Source organism: Nematolebias whitei, chromosome 8, assembly GCF_014905685.2.
Source record: "Nematolebias whitei isolate Nwh7 chromosome 8, NemWhi1, whole genome shotgun sequence".
Classification (NCBI taxonomy): domain Eukaryota; kingdom Metazoa; phylum Chordata; class Actinopteri; order Cyprinodontiformes; family Rivulidae; genus Nematolebias; species Nematolebias whitei.
Genome location: NC_056505.1, coordinates 42,986,597 through 43,003,096, shown reverse-complemented (window position 1 = coordinate 43,003,096; position 16,500 = coordinate 42,986,597). Strand labels below are relative to the sequence as shown.

Here is a 16,500-nt window from a genome sequence, read left to right as displayed (position 1 = left end):
AAAATATATAAAGCCGTCTGGACGGCATCTCTGGATTGCAAGGGGTCAGTGTTTACCTTTTCGTCCGCCATTATCTGCTATTTAGAAATTAAATAGGAGATGTAAATGTTTAGGTGGTAAAATAAAATCAGAAGAGTTTCTCTCTACTGATGTATTTACTCTTATTTAGTGAGTTGAACAATTAAACGTGCAATATATTTCCAGCGAACGAGTAAACTCTCAGCTCTTATGATTATCTGTCCCTGTTTCTACCAAAAGTTCTCATTTTTTCATTTTGCACCTGCTTTAGGATTTATCAGTGAATGAAAAATTCTTAGTAAACGCCTCGCTGGGCGTAAATACTTTACTGACTTTTAATGGTAAGATAACATAACAGTATAATTCAGCTCGAGGAAGTTTGTTAACTCAAAGTTCGTCTTACAGAAATAAAACGTTTAATTTCACTCAAAATACCTAAAAAGCGAAGTGAAAACCTGTTATCTCGCGTTTCTCCAGAAGGTGGCAGTACAACCTTATTAATTTTAACTCAGACACTGTTAGTGTTGTCCAGTAGGGGTCGCTATGACTTCCTGTGGCGTCCGATCGTTAGCTGTTAGCTTAAAATTAGCATCGGCTAGACTCGGTTAAAACCAACATTTCTGAACGGATTTTTTACACAAACGTGGCAAAATTTTAGCAATTAGACTTCGAAGAACTTAAACAGCGTTTCAGAACACAGCTTTAAAGCGCTTTTCAGCTTTAAAAAGCAGATTTTATTCCCTATGAAAACGAGTTTCCATTTCCGGGTCACGTGACTGAAATCACCAATGACAAAGCAGCACAGGGGTGAGAGGAAATGGCGTAGGCACGTCATTCAATTTCTCAGCAAATCAGAGCGCTCCACAGCAGAAAATCCAACCAACCACGAAGCATTTGTAGCAACCAGCATGTTAGATTTATCTGAACAAGTCCGTCAACTTTTCGTCTTTTAAACTGTCAAAATGCACTTTTTCTGTTAAAAATTGTAACGAATCAATTCTGAGTTGCACGGAGTCTGCTACTCCGGTCTCAAAAACGTCTTTCTAGCTATTTAAACAACTCGTCCGAACCTTTTCAGAACCGAGCCGGGCCAGAACCGCGTCTGGACCGTCTTTAAACAGAATAGAGCGTTTCCACAGCTCAAAACCAGCTTAGTTACCATAACAGGCGTACAATTTCAGCTTTCAAAACATTCCAGCTGCAGTATTGCTGTGAGCCTTTCTCTGAGCATCACAGCACAACACGCTTAAAACATGCAGCGTTTTACTTCAAGCGGCGCAGCTTCAGAGGCGTTTCAGCACAGCTGACAAACTGTTATTTTTCATGCCAACATGTAAAATCAATCTTTACACGAATACGCAGTCCATTTATGAGCACGTGACGGGCCACCAAAATGTAGATGAACAGATGCTCAGATATATTCATCAATTAACACGGATTCCTCATTTTTCTGGACTGAATAAAACGTGCATTGAATTTAATGAAATGCAAACGTGAGACGTCATTTATCTTTGACCCATCAAAATGAATGCGGTCATTTATTTACAGAATCAAAGTTTAACATCAAACATTTACAGTAATTTGGCAAATTATGAAAATAACAACAAAAGCAATCAATCAGGAAAAATCATACGGCCATGATTTTTCCGTTGCTTCACCACAGACATTTATGAAAACTGTACAATTATGATCTTTTTATCCACACGGCGGTGGATGAGCACTTTACACAGACATTTCTAAATATCTGGAAGAATTTCTACTTGAGAGAAGAATTTAAAGATGGGAAGGAAGTTTAAGGGAGTAAGAATGGTGTTTGAGGGAGAGTGTTAAACAGAACGGCACTCTCCGGGCTTTCTTCAGCTTCTTCCTTACAGTACACTTAGGTGGTGAAATCGACTCTTTTACCTGGAGATGTCTCAGGCGAGGTTCCGTTTAACGCACCCTTTCAGCGTCTCCGTAGGATGCTGTTACTCGTCCGGAGTAGCGGCGAGATTCTGTCCGACACAAGCTCACCTCAGTGGAAAATGTTATAATCCCATGAAACTCGGAAGACCTCTGTGGTCATGTCAGGGTCTTCCCGGCTCCCACAGCTACTGCACAGCGCTAGGACATATCAGAACTGTCCGCGCCGCCGAACTTCTCCAACCAACAGAACCGAACTCAACTCTGCTCAACTCTCACAGAACCGAACAGAACTCGACAGAACTGAGTAGACCAGGAAGTACCGACATTTTAAAGAGCTCTTTTCCCGGTTCATTTGGGAGTCTTCCCATTGGTCAGAACCGACCAGACGGGGTGTGTTTTGTGACGTAAGAGGTTAGAAGACAGCAAGAATTGTTATGGAACAGATCAGAAATGTTCTCACAGACAGAGAGAGTTTTGTTTTGGCGAGTTTTAGAAACAGGTGCCAAAACCCCCCTGTTGACGTCTGAGAGGATATAAACAAGACAGTTGTTCCAACGCATGTCTGCTTCGACTCCTGACCCTGGAACGCACACTTGCTCATTCAAAGACAGAAATCAGAAAATGCATAATTACTCTGTAACAGCTTTAACATGAGTTCTAACTTTGCATGAGAATTAAAAATCATTACACAGTTAATAAAATTGATTAGTTCACTGCAACATCTAAAATGGTTTGAACTAAGACACTTTGATTATCAACATTTGTAAAATAGTAATGATAATAGAACAGAGAGTGTTCTTCCACTTGAATTTTCAAGAAAGAAAGTCTCAGGATGGGTGAACCTGTATTTCTGGATTCAAATCAATGAAATGACAGTTCCTGTCCCACAAGGTTCTTAAGGTCAAGAGTTTTGACCTTAGGCTTAGTCTTGACATCAGGTTAAGTTCACTACACAGTCCAGAAAAATGAAGAATCCGTTTTAATTGATGAATATATCTCAGCATCTGTTCATCTACAAGTAAAAGAATCAGAGCTTAAAATAACTACGCCAACAGTGACTCTTAGCACTACAACACAACCAACATCCACTAGGTCAAATATTATATTAACCACTGTAGAATCAACAACCCTATCAGCAGAACTAAATATTTTAACTTTGACTAAACTAACTACCCCAGTTGAGATTTTAACTACTACAAAGTCAGTTACTACACCTAGCAACAACGCCTACAGATACTGCTGAAACCACAGTCAGGACCACAACACCTAACTCAATAACAAGCAAAACGCCAACAACAAAAATTGAAACTACCAAACCAACTACCAAATTTGTAACCACAAAAAAGTATAACCTCTAAACCAACTTCTAGGCCCACTATTACAACACCAACACAGACTGTTTAAGTTGTGGAAGGAAATATTGATGCTTTACCAACTGAAAATAATGACAAATATGCATCTCCTGATCTCCTTCAGGGAGGATTGGACAGATTTAATGTAACCAAGTATCAGCACATAGTTAAACCCCTATTCAAACCATTTAGGACTAAAGCCCAAATAAATCGAGGAAGAATCTCCCCAGAGCAGGGAGGACAAGACCAGTAAGAACTGATGAACTTTGGGAGATAGCTAATCAAAATAGTTGGTGCCTACGGGTACTATATACATCTAAGGAAATGACGTCTAAAGAATGTATACTATGTACTAAACCACCTGGAACATTGCCAATAATAATCCCAGAAAAACATAACTCTGAAGAATGGGTACAGCAGAAAAAGTGTAAAGAACATAAAACACCAGATCAAAAAAAGGTGCCATTATTTTTCAAACTTCCCATGTGTGGTATGTGTAGACTCCTTTACGGAGCACAGAAAATTCACAATTACCTAGATAAGCACCGTGGATATAAACTTCAAGAACAATGCGCTGAATTTGCTGTTGAAACGGTCCAAAATGGACCACCAACACGATACAAAATAGACTATGATGCTGAATATGAATGTTTTACAAGTGGAGGTTTTACAGATCAAGATGGAATTGATGTCGGGAACACAACTGTTAGATGTAATGTAACATGGGTACTGTCTTGGTTCCCACATGCAAATATGGTCCCAATGTTTGTTACAACTCCTGTTTGGTATGAGAATCCTGAACCTTTAAGTCAGACGTGTGAAAACATAACCATGACTATTCTGACTCTTTACCTTTTCAGTGATCAGACCAATCCTATAGCAGATAGCTATTGGATGTGCGGAGATGATGTTTAGATGAATGTATTACCACCAAGATGGATTGGTTTATGCGCTCTAGTAAAAATGAAATTTTCTGTGACAATGTTATACAATGGAGTGAATGAGATGATTAAACTTGACGAGGTGAATGGTGAGAATCATAGGATTAAAAGAAATGATGCAAACGTTTATTTCAATGCAATTGGACAACCTAAAGGAATCCCAGATGAGTTTAAAGCACGAGATGAGATCAAAGCAGGTATAGAATCTATACTTCCTTGGATAACAGTGAACAAGAATGTGGAATGGATTAATTTTATTTACTACTCTCTTCAAAAATTTGTAAACCATACAACTGATGCTCTTGGGATAATAGGAGAACAATTAGATGCAACAAGTAGAGTCGCTTTACAGAACCGCCAAGCATTAGATTGGATAATGGCAGAGAAAGGAGGAGTATGCCATATATTTGGTGATGAATGTTGTACGTATATTCCTAGCAATACAGCTCCAGATGAAACTTTCTCAGAAGCTATGAGTAAAATTAAGAAGCTAAGAGGTGAACTTAAGGAGGGTGCTGGTAAGGATAATTGGTCTTGGGATTGGTTAGACCTAAATTTAGGAAAATGGGCAGCAATAGTGATAAAAATAGGAATTAGCACAATCGTAGTACTAATTGTGATTTTCCTGTTGACATGTTGTGTCCTGCCCGTCTTGAGGCGAAAGTGGGAATGAACTCTGGCAACACAGATGGACTTGGTTGCTGCAAATCAACTGGTCCAAATCGAGATGGCCACAGCAAACCTGTCTCCCCGCCTCTTGCTGAACTGACTGCTGAATGCAAAGGAAACTTTGAGGTGATGGGGATGGCTGTGGAAAAGAAGGAAAGCATGATAATGGCCGTGCATTCAAAATAAAAATGAAGTCCTCCTTAAGCAAAGTGCTGGACAACGAATGAACACAATTTTTCTGTTTTTCTTTTTTTTTTTTTTTTTTGCAATCCATAAAGGAACTGAACTAAACTGAACTGAAGAGCTAAGGCTCCCTATCATTTTCTTTTATTTCCTCCTTTTCAGGTTTCCATCCTTTATTTCCCATATACAGTACTTCTTGATATGACTTGTTTCTCTTCCAAAAACAGGACTCTGAAGCAAACCATTGATGTCTTTCAACAGCTAAGACTTCATAGTCAACTTTGTGTTTTAACATGTTACATTTATATTTGTTTTATATTTTACCATGTTATGTTTGCATTTATCAATTACGTTATTCAGATTTTGTGTATTTTGGTTGTAACTCTAATCATAATGTACCAAATTCATATTCATTCATAATGGGTCTCATATAACATCTGTATAGGAATTTATTGTTTTTCTTTTTACTCATTAATCTTCAGGTAACCAGTATTATTACAATTTTCATTTATTTTGACATGTTCATTTTACTGTTTGATTTGATGTAATATTCAATGTAATGTATCACAGAGTTTAACAGACGTTTAGTTGGCCGATGCCCTTGCTTCCTGCCACTTTAAATAAAAAGGCAGAAGCTAGTTTGAGGGGTCTAGTTCTGGGGAGACATTTTTCCTGTAAATGACAGCAGCAGGTTTTTTCGGCTCCTCAGGAAGCAATGGCAACCATCCAATGAAATGGCTGAGGAATCAACATTTTGCTTTAAGAATGTGAGTTTTAATATATAACGTTACTATTTTACATTACAACTTTTACTATAGTGTTATGCATAATATAGAATCATTTATAAGGTTCATTTAATCGCACACGTGTTTATCTATCACTAAGCATATAAAAATTTTGATAGCATTAATTTATTTGAGGAATTTCCTCAAACAGGGAGGATTGAAGTGGTAGACTTGTATGTCCAAAAAAGGTCATGCACGTAGCTGTTCCAGGAAGACCTTGTTTCCCATCCGAAATGTTTTAGCAACGAGTGCGGTTTGTGTCGGGCTGACCTAGGAAGAATTTGTTTTTCTCCAGTGTTTTCCTAAAATGGGAAAGAACTGATATGTGTTGTGCAGCCTTCTGACTTCTGACGTCAAATGAATGGTATAAATCAGGACAGAGCAGTGTTGAGGAGGGTTTTTTCTTTTGAGGTCTCGAGGTTTACAGCTGTTTCGGCCTATGAGATTATGCTTCAAATAAACCCTGATTTTTGCTGTCATCACACGTTTAAAGATCTGTTTTATTTAATCAGTTTAAAACTATGTAGACTCACGCCACTACAATCTGAGGCCTAATCCAGCGTTTTATGCCTAAAACATCATGAGTTCTTTAAATCAAGAGCGATTTCGTTGGAGGGATTTTTCCCTCCTCCCCACAATCAGAAGAAGAAGCCTCTTTCCATCTTCTCTGCCCTGTACGTGCATTGACGTGTTACGTAACACGCACGGCGGCATTGCGTCAGACTCAACATTTGTTTGTGCACTATAGAGACGCATCTGCAGGTCCCCCGTTATCCACCCAGTGCCTGTCACACTGGCTGTGTGAGGCAAATTCTGAAGCTTACAGAGCATCAGATTTAGAGCCTCCTGACAACCTCAGGGTGCACTCAACCAGAGATATCGCATCTTCGACTGCTTTGCATAATGGTATGTCAATACAGGATATTTGCACTGCGACCGTGTGGTCAACATCCTGTTCATTTATTCGCTTCTATTTACGTGATGTGATGGCTCGTTCCAAAACACATTTTGTCCTTAGTGCCTTAACAGAATGAATATTGTTGTTTCGTGGAATCTCATTTAAACTCACATCTGACTGCATGCATTTACAGTGTGAGATGTTGTTATCAGTCACAGGTTATGACTGTTGTTCTTGTTCTATGGTTATTAATCAGTGCATGACTACTGTCATCAATCAGTTTATTGATTTATAATCAGTTAATTTATTATTAATCTGTTCATATTGAAGAGCCGTGGATCTGCTCTGTTCACAGCCTTTTTCAGCCTCTCCTCTTTTCTGTTGAAAACCTTTCTGGGGTGTTCATGCACTCAGAACGCGTAAATTACGCAGTGCGCGTCTGTGCATGATGCGCGTAATTATGCAATGCGTATTTACACACATGGAGAGCTGAGTGACAAGATGTTGTTTTTGGGCAAGTGGACGCTTCTTATGGTGTTCGAATTGACCCAGTCAGGCAGAGACTATATCTGCTTCGCCCTTAACCCACCAGCGACAGCCTTAAAGGGCAAAGCCTATACGAAATAGAACGTTGGTTATGTACTGTAACCCTAGATTCTATGAGTATAGGCGTAGCCCTTTAAGCGTCGGGCCTCACTGGCTCCTAAGTGGCTGAAGAAAAAGCTATTTGGGAGCCGATTACCCACTCTTAACGTAATTCATACTGACCGGGTGGGGCCCACACAACAGGTGGGCGTGGACTAAATTTTTTCAGTGCGATGCTTTGCATGACGGGATAAAACCCACCAGCGACAGCCTTAAAGGGCTACGCCTATACTCATAGAATCTAGGGTTACAGTACGTAACCAACGTTTTCAAACTGGTTTTCGTAAATGGAACTCCACAGAGACAGCCTTATTAAAAATGTCAAGTAACATGCTGATGGCAGCTGACTCTGGTCACTATTCTGTGTTAGTTTTCTGTGCTAATTAGTCTTAACATCAGCCTTGGACACGGTGGATCGTACTTTTCTTATTAATAGACTGAGAGACTTGTTTGGCATCTCTGGCACTGTATTCAACTGGTCCACTTCTTACTCATCTGAATTCAATTCAATTCAAAAATACTTTATTAATCCCAAAGGGATTAAATGGTAAATGGCAAATGAACTGTACTTATATAGCGCCTTTTTATCATATTGAGATACTCAAAGCTCTTTACACAACAATCTGTGCCTCATTTACCCATTCATACAGCACTCTACTAGATCTCTACAAAGCTAATTGAACAAATCATTCTAAAGAGACTAATCAGAGATTTATCACATTCATACACCGATGGGACACACATCGAAGGCAACAAGGGGTTCAGTGTCTTGCCCAGGGACACTTCGGCATTTGACTGCTGTGGTGTTCGAACCCCCAACTCTTGCATTGGAGGACGACTGCTCTAACCACTCAGCCACAGCCGCCCATTAATAAAGTATTATCCTCATTTCATTAAGAGATGTTATAGATACTGATGGCTGTAGGCAGAAAGGATATTTTGTAAAGGTCCATCCTACAGTGCATCCTAAGAAACTGGCTGCAGAAGCTGTCAGCTTAGTCCACTCAGACTCAGCTGGCCTCTCGGTTCCCCCGGGCTCTAGGACCGCCCAAATGCCAGGCAGAACTCCTCCAAGAGCGGTGGCCACTCCTCCCAGCAGTCTACCGAGCTCCTCGTTGCTGTGGACATCCAACTGTAGGTGACGAGAGACAATCATGTCCTTCCGCTGTCATGAGCCATATTTACTGCTAGTTCCAGGATCTCAGTGGTCAGGCACTCGAGCAGGTAGATAAGAATGCGTCCACAGAACATCCTTTCAACTCGTTTGAGATTTGGTGGTGTAGTTGAGATATTATTAGAGCTTTTGAGATGTTAATGAGCTGTTGTTGGTCGTAGAAATCTTCCTTGTTGCCATGGTTATGCATCATAACAAATGTCCAAAACTAAAACCGTTTCATTAAAAATCCTTCCAGCTACACAGCATTTGTTTTAATAAACCTCCCTGGCTGCCTACAGTCTGTACAGAATGCTGCAGCAAGGCTGCAGACTAAAACTGACAGAAGAGCGCAAAAAACTCCTGTTCTTGCCTCCCTACGCTGGCTTCCTGTGCATCTGAGGATTAACGCTAAAATTCTGGTTTTAATTTTCAAGGCTATCCACGGCCAGGCTCCTAAATGCATTCTTGACCTATTGGATTATTTAACTCCATCTAGAGAACTCTGAGTTATTTGAGTCAAATGTTATTGTCTGTACCCCAAATACATTTTAAAACCCGTGGGGACCTCACTTTTCGGGCGGTGTCTCTGAGGCTCTGGAACGTCCTCCCTCTGTCCCTACACTGCACTGACACCACAGACTCTTTTGAGAAACAACTAAAGACATTTTTTTTTCTGACAGGCTTTCACCTTGTTTGCTTGTTCTTTGTTTGTGTTGTTTTAAAATCGTCTTGCCTTTGTGAAGCAGCGCTTTCATATGTCTGTGAAAGGTGCTATAGAAATAAAGTTTTACTTACTCACTTTTAACTTAAATGGAAAAGCACTGAGGCAGCTGCTGGTGAATGAAAAATGCCAAAAAATACAGAAGACCTAAACCATGATAGTAAAACAAAACCTAACATTAAGTACAAAATTGTCCAAAACTTTCAACTAAATCAAAAAGAGCAACACAGTCCTGACGGTCCTGAGTACATCCTGACAGGAAGTGTCCAACGTTAGTGATGGTTGTTTGGATGAAGGTGTCACAGTAATCAGTGGAATGTTGGTGCTGAAATCTCCAGTTTATTTAATATACTTTGCTTATTTGTAGTATTTCTTAATGTAATTGATGCTTGTATGCACATTCAATTCAATTCAATTCAATTCAGTTTATTTATATAGCGCCAAATCACAACAAAGTTGTCTCAGGGCACTTTACAGGAACATTCACATACATAAAAGCCAATTAGTAAAGTTCTCTATCTAAGGAATCCAGCAGACAAGTTGAATCTTGGTTTTGTTGCAGTCTCCCATCCTGAGCAAGCACAGTGGCAACAGTAGGAAGGAAAAACTCCCTTTTAAAAGGAAGAAACCTCCAGCAGAACCATGCTCAGGACAAGCGGCCATCTGCTTTGACCGGCTGGTTGAGAGGACAGGAAGGAGAGACAGACGAACACAGAATGGTAGGTCCAGGTATACAAACCAGATTCCAAAAAAGTTGGGACACTAAACAAATTGTGAATAAAAACTGAATGCAATGATGTGGAGGTGTCAACATCTAATATTTTATTCAGAATAGAACACAAATCACAGATCAAAAGTTTAAACTGAGAGTATGTATCATTTTAAGGGAAAAATCTGTTGTTTACAAATTTCATGGCGTCAACAAATCCCAAAAAAAGTTGGGACACGTCCATTTTTACCACTGTGTGGCATCCCCCCTTCTTCTTACAACACTCAACAGACGTCTGGGGACAGAGGAGACCAGTTTTTCAAGTTTAGAAAATCGTCTTGGGCCTTCTTTGTTGCACCTTCCTCTTTATGATGCGTCAAATGTTCTCTATAGGTGAAAGATCTGGACTGCAGGCTGGCCATTTCAGTACCCGGATCCTTCTCCTACGTAGCCATGATGTTGTGATTTCTGCAGAATGTGGTCTGGCATTATTGTGTTGAAAAATGCAGGGTCTTCCCTGAAAGAGATGACGTCTAGATGGGAGCATATGTTGTTCTAGAATCTGAACATAGTTCTCTGCATTAATGGTGCCTTTCCAAACATGCAAGCTGCCCATGCCACAAGCATTCATGCAACCCCATACCATCAGTGATGCAGGCTTCTGAACGGAGCGTTGATAACAACTTGGGCTATCCTTGTCCTCTCTGGTCCGGATGACATGGCGTCCCAGTGTTCCATAAAGAACTTCAAATCGTGACTCATCTGACCACAGAACAGTCTTCCATTTTGCCACACTCCATTTTAAATGACCCCTGGCCCAGTGCAAATGTCTGAGCTTGTGGAGCTTGCTTAGAAATGGCTTCCTCTTTGCACTGTAGAGTTTCAGCTGGCAACGGCGGATGGCACGGTGGATTGTGTTCACTGACAATGTTTTCTGGAAGTATTCCTGAGCCCATTCTGTTATTTCCTTGACAGTGGCATTCCTGTTTGAGGTGCAGTGACGTTTAAGGGCCCGGAGATCACGAGCATCCAGTAGAGTTTTACGGCCTTGACCCTTACGCACAGCGATTGTTCCAGATTCTCAGAATCTTTTGATGATGTTATGCACAGTTGATGATGATAACTTAAAAGTCTTTGCTATTTTACACTGGGTAACACCATTCTGGTATTGCTGCACTATCTTTCCGCGCAACAATGGTGGAATTGGTGATCTCTTACCATCTTGGCTTCTGAGAGACACTGACACTCTGAGAAGCTCTTTTTATACCCAATCATGTTGTCAATTGACCTAATTAGTGTTAATTGATCTTCCAGCTGTTCGTTACATGCTCAATTTCCTTTTTCCAGCCACTTATTGCTACTTGTCCCAATTTTTTGGGGATTTGTTGACACTGTGAAATTTTGGATCAACATATTTTTCCTTTAAAATGTTACATTTACTCAGATTAAACGTTTGATCTATCATCTATGTTACATTACGAATAAAATATTGACATTTGCCATCTCCACATCATTGCATTCAGTTTTTATTCACAATTTGTTTAGTGTCCCAACTTTTTTGGAATCAGGTTTGTAGGTCCAGGTGTATCTGAAAGACAAAAAAAAAACCACATGTTAAGGATAAAAAAAAAAATTACAAATACAAAACAGGTTGAGCAGAGTAAGTAAAGATAGCAGCAGAGTGAAAATTGTGGTCAGTTTGTCCTCCAGCAGTCTAAACCTATAGCAGCATAACTAAGGGTGCTTTCACCCTAGCCCTGTTTAGTCTGCTTTAATCGAACTCTAGCTCGTTTTCCAGCTCCTTGAAAGTCCGGTTCGTTTAGGGAGGTGTGAACGCGCCATCGAACTCTGTCACGGAACAAAAAGGCGAACTCTGGCCCGGGCTAAAACCTAGGTCTCGGTCCGGTAGAAGCGAACTCCAGCGCGGTTCGAGTACAGTGTGAATGTAAACAGACCGAGACCCGCTCCACAGGGTAAACAAACACGCATTGCTCTGACCTTAAATACAGCCGTCAGCTGCCTTGTGTGAAAAACAATATTCTCCATGGTCTTCTGTCTCATCTTCTGCTCATGCTAAGTCCATTTTTGAAAAATGACAAAATATAACTCCTAAAACTGCTAAAACTTGATGCCACTTTGTTTTTATTTTGATTTACAGAAGAAGAAGAAGATGTGTCTTCAGAGGTTTTTGTGTCGTTTCTTTCAGTAGTTCTTGGTGAGCGGGGGAACAGGTTGGTTCAACAGGTTGACTCGACTGCACAGTGCAGTGTGAATGCAAACTCACCAGCTCAAATGTAAACAAATGCTCATGAATATTGGTCCCGAACCGAACCGAGTCTACCGGATTATCTAGTGTGAAAACGACCTACGGGACAGCTCAGGAAACCCAAGCCGACCCTAACTATAGGATTTAGCAAAAAGGAAAGTCTTAAGCCTAGTTTTAAAACTGGATGATGTGTCAGCCTCACAGACAGAGATTGGAAGTTGGTTCCACAAAAGAGGAGCCTGATAATGGCCAATATAGGATTTTAAAAACAAAACATTGCATTGGATGTCAGTGTTGGTGCATAAATATAAAATCCACTGTAATACATGCATCATGCCATTGTGCTGTTGTGAAGAATAGTTGAGTTAAACTTTTAACCTGGCACCACAGGGTGACTCTGCCATCTTCAGCCACTTCTTGTATGGTGCAGCCCGGCTCCACCTCCTCGTTCAGGGGCGTCAGCACTCGAGAACCATGTTGCTTATGTCTAAGAAAACTAGGAGGAGGAGTGAGAAGACAGGGCACGGGTAATTAAATGTGGCCAAAGAACAAAATTTAAAGTGTAAGAAATTAAATGATAAATAAGTGGGTGTGTTTTTTCCCATGACAGCTTGGGTGAGTGTGCAGCTACAGCTGCTTTAAGCTTTTGTAGTTTAAGCTTTTTCTATCTCTTAGACCCTGGATGTGGCAAGGATGTGTGCACTGGATTTAGAATTAGAAGGATTGAGGCACGTGTTCACCTGAGGTGCAGCTGGGATGCTGGATGGCCCAATTTCTGTGCAATTTGTCCCTTCAGCTTATGGTTTGGAGTGTCCAGTGGGACAGACAGGGCCACACTGTAGGTGTAGTGGACTTTCACCACCACAGATGCAGCTCCTGCTCCCTCAGATGAGCCAGCCTGCTGGGAGCCATGAGCACGAGACATTTACACCGAGAGCCCTAAGATTATCTCATACAAGAGTAAAGTCAATTTTAATACTAGAGAAAATGCATTTACTGTGAAAATGCAGTGTAAATGGTAAATGGTACATGGACTGTACTTATATAGCGCTTTTCTATCTTATTTCAAGATACTCAAAGCACTTTACACTACAATCTGTGCCTCATTTACCCATCCACACAGCACTAGATCTCTACAAAGCTAATTGAGCAAATCATTCTAATGAGACTAATCAGTGCTTTAGATCACATTCATACACCGATGGGACACACATCAGAGGCTATGAGGGGTTCAGTGTCTTGCCCAGGGACACTTCGGCTTGTGACTGCTGGTGGATTCGAACCCCCAACTCATGCATTGGAGGACGACTGCTCTAACCACTCAGCCACAGCCGCCCATCAAGTGTGAACACTTGGTGCTGAAGAACTTGCTGAAACTTTCACATTAGCTAAAACATGCTGAATTTTAGCTGAAAAGAAGAACAAGCCTAAATTTGCAGAAGATAACAGACAGAACACATATTTGTGTGGAATTAACTGCAAAAGCTAAAATTTGCATAACAACAGCTAAATAGTAGCTGAAGTAGCATAAATAGCTGAAATCTAAAAAAGTTAAATCTGGTCCTCTGGACATTCAAAAAAACAAAACAAAGCAATACAACAAAAAATGTAGAAACGTTTCGTCTCTCATCCGAGAGACTTCCTCAGTCTGAGGTGCTGTATTCAGCTCAGTCTCTTAAATAGCACCTTCTCAGAGTGGATCAACCAGTTTTGCTGCTGACAACCAAAACCAGCTGATCACATGCTCAAGAAGGACCATCAGCCTAACAATGGATCATTAGCACACTGATGGCTGTTTACTATTCACAGAGGGCTGAGTGATACTAGCAATCACAGCATTGTAAGAGGGGGACAATTGAACACGTAGGCCTCCACCCCTGTTTAACGATGGACGGTTTCTTTTCACAAAGATGGCCTCCTTTACTCCTCTCTCAAACCATCATTCCTCTCTATCCAGGATGTGCACATCTTCATCCCTCAAAGAGTGACCACTAGCCTGAAGATGAGTGTAGACCGCAGAGTCCTGGCCTGATGATGTTGATCTTCTGTGCTGGGCCATCCTTTTGGTCAGTGGCTGTTTTGTTTCCCCGATGTAAGACTGATCACAGCCCTCCTGACACTGAACAACATTACTCTGTTTGTGCCGGGGGACTGGATCTTTGGGATGAACCAGTCTTTGCCATAATGTATTTTGGGGTTTAAAAGCCACTGGGACGTTATGTTTAGAAAATAAACGTCTCAGTTTCTCTGATACTCCCTCAACATATGGAATATGTTACATACTGGTCTGGGTCTGGGTTCCTCCTTTTCACCTGTTGGCTGACTGGAGTCCTGTTTGGGTTTCTTCTCTGCTTTTAGGAAGGCCCAGTTAGGATATCCACATTGCTCTAGAGCCTGTTTTGTGTGGGATTTCTCCTTCTGCCTGGCTCCTGAGCTAGTGGGGACGCTGTCTGCTCTGTGATACAGAGTCCTGATGACTCCTAACTTGTGCTCCAAAGGGTGACGGGAGTCAAACTGCAAATACTGGTCTGTGTGGGTGGGTTTGCAGTACACCTCAGTTTGCAAATGTCTTCTATCAGAGACTGAGACCTCACAGTCCAAGAAAGCCAACTTGCCATTTTTTTCATCTTCTCGTGTGAACTTGATGTATTTATCCACAGAGTTGATGTGGTCAGTAAAATGTTGGACTTCCTGAGATTTAATTTTAACCCAGGTGTCGTCAACATACCTGAACCAATGACTTGGTGGTGTCCCTGAAAAGGATGTCAAGGCTCTCTTTTCTACCTCCTCCATGTAAAGGTTGGCAACAATAGGAGAAACTGGAGACCCCATAGCACACCCATGTTTCTGCCTATAATATTGCTCCTCATATGTGAAGTAGGTTGACTGCAGGCACAGTTTCAAGAGTTGACACAGTTGTTCTGTGGAAAGCGTGGTCCTGCTGCTCAGAGTGGTGTCTGATTTTAATTTTAAACTGACCACCTCTACTGCATCATCAACAGGAATGCATGTAAAGAGTGATGTGACATCAAAAGAGACCATTGTTTCATCAGTCTCCATGATCACATCCCTCACCTTATCCACAAAGTCCATGGTGTTCTGTATGTGGTGTTCTGAGCTGCCAACTAAAGGGATGAGTACAGACGCCAGATATTTGGAAACATTGTAAGTGACAGAGTTAATCATGCTAACGATTGGTCTTAAAGGTACACCTTGTTTGTGGATTTTAGGTAAACCATACAGACTAGGTGTGGCCTCCCCTGGGTACAGTCTGTGGTACAGAAAACGGTCAATAGCCTTGTCCTGCTCCAAAATTTTCAGGCAATCTATCAATTTCTTCTTGTAACCACTTTTGCAGCAGCAAAACTGGTTGATCCACTCTGAGAAGGTGCTATTTAAGAGACTGAGCTGAATACAGCACCTCAGACTGAGGAAGTCTCTCGGATGAGAGACGAAACGTTTCTACATTTTTTTGTTGTTTTGCTTTGTTTTGTTTTTTTGAATGTCCAGAGGACCAGATTTAACTTTTTTACATTTTTCTACCTGGATTACTGAGCATGCATCAGGATAAATAGCTGAAACTTGCATAATTAAGATGAAAGGAGCAGAAGAAGTTTAAATCAGAAAGAAGCTAATTAGTAACAAAGTAGCAAGCAAAGTAGCAAGTGGTAATCCACAAAAAACTAATTTTATCTGAAAACAGCTGAAATAAGCTAAAAATGAAGAAGAAGAAAACAGCTGGACAGGTAGAACAAACTTCCATTAGCAGAAAGAAGTGGAAAGAACACTTGTTTGCCTATTTAGGCTCAAAGAACTGAGTAAAAAACTGAGCACATAAAAGTGGAAATTTACTGAAAAAAGCTGATATTAGCAACAAAAACAGCTGAAAAGTATCTAAAAAACCAGAAAGAAGCTTACCAGAAAGAAGTGGAGAGAGCACATTTTTGATAAATTAGGTTGAAAAAAAGTTGAAATTAGTACAAAAAAATGTGGCTTTAGCTGAAAAGGATAAAATTTGCATAAAACAGCTCTGCTGGGCTGGTGGACTTTCAAAAGTTCTGAAATATAGAGCGGTGCAAGGCCATTCAAAGCTTTAAGAACAAACAGCAGCAGCTTGAGTAAAAGCTGAACCGGGAGCCAATGCAACGATGAAAGGACAGGAGTGATGTGTTCATATTTACGTGTGTTAGTCAACAAGCGAGCAACAGAGATTTGTACAAGCTGTAAACGGGAGATAGAAGATTGATTAATA

The 16,500-nt window shown here is 40.7% G+C and overlaps 1 protein-coding gene across 1 annotated transcript in view; it reads right to left on the bottom strand.

Annotated features, from left to right (window-relative positions):
- The window catches only part of LOC119413693 (NADPH oxidase activator 1-like), a 77,507-nt gene that overhangs the window by 26,428 nt on the left and 34,579 nt on the right, over positions 1 to 16,500 (bottom strand). Inside the window, exons 14-15 of the mRNA XM_037680747.1 lie at positions 12,989 to 13,146; positions 12,627 to 12,735 (exon numbers count right to left, since the gene is read on the bottom strand). Coding sequence (XP_037536675.1) covers positions 12,627 to 12,735; positions 12,989 to 13,146 — 267 coding nt within the window. The remainder of the gene's footprint in view (positions 1 to 12,626; positions 12,736 to 12,988; positions 13,147 to 16,500) is intronic.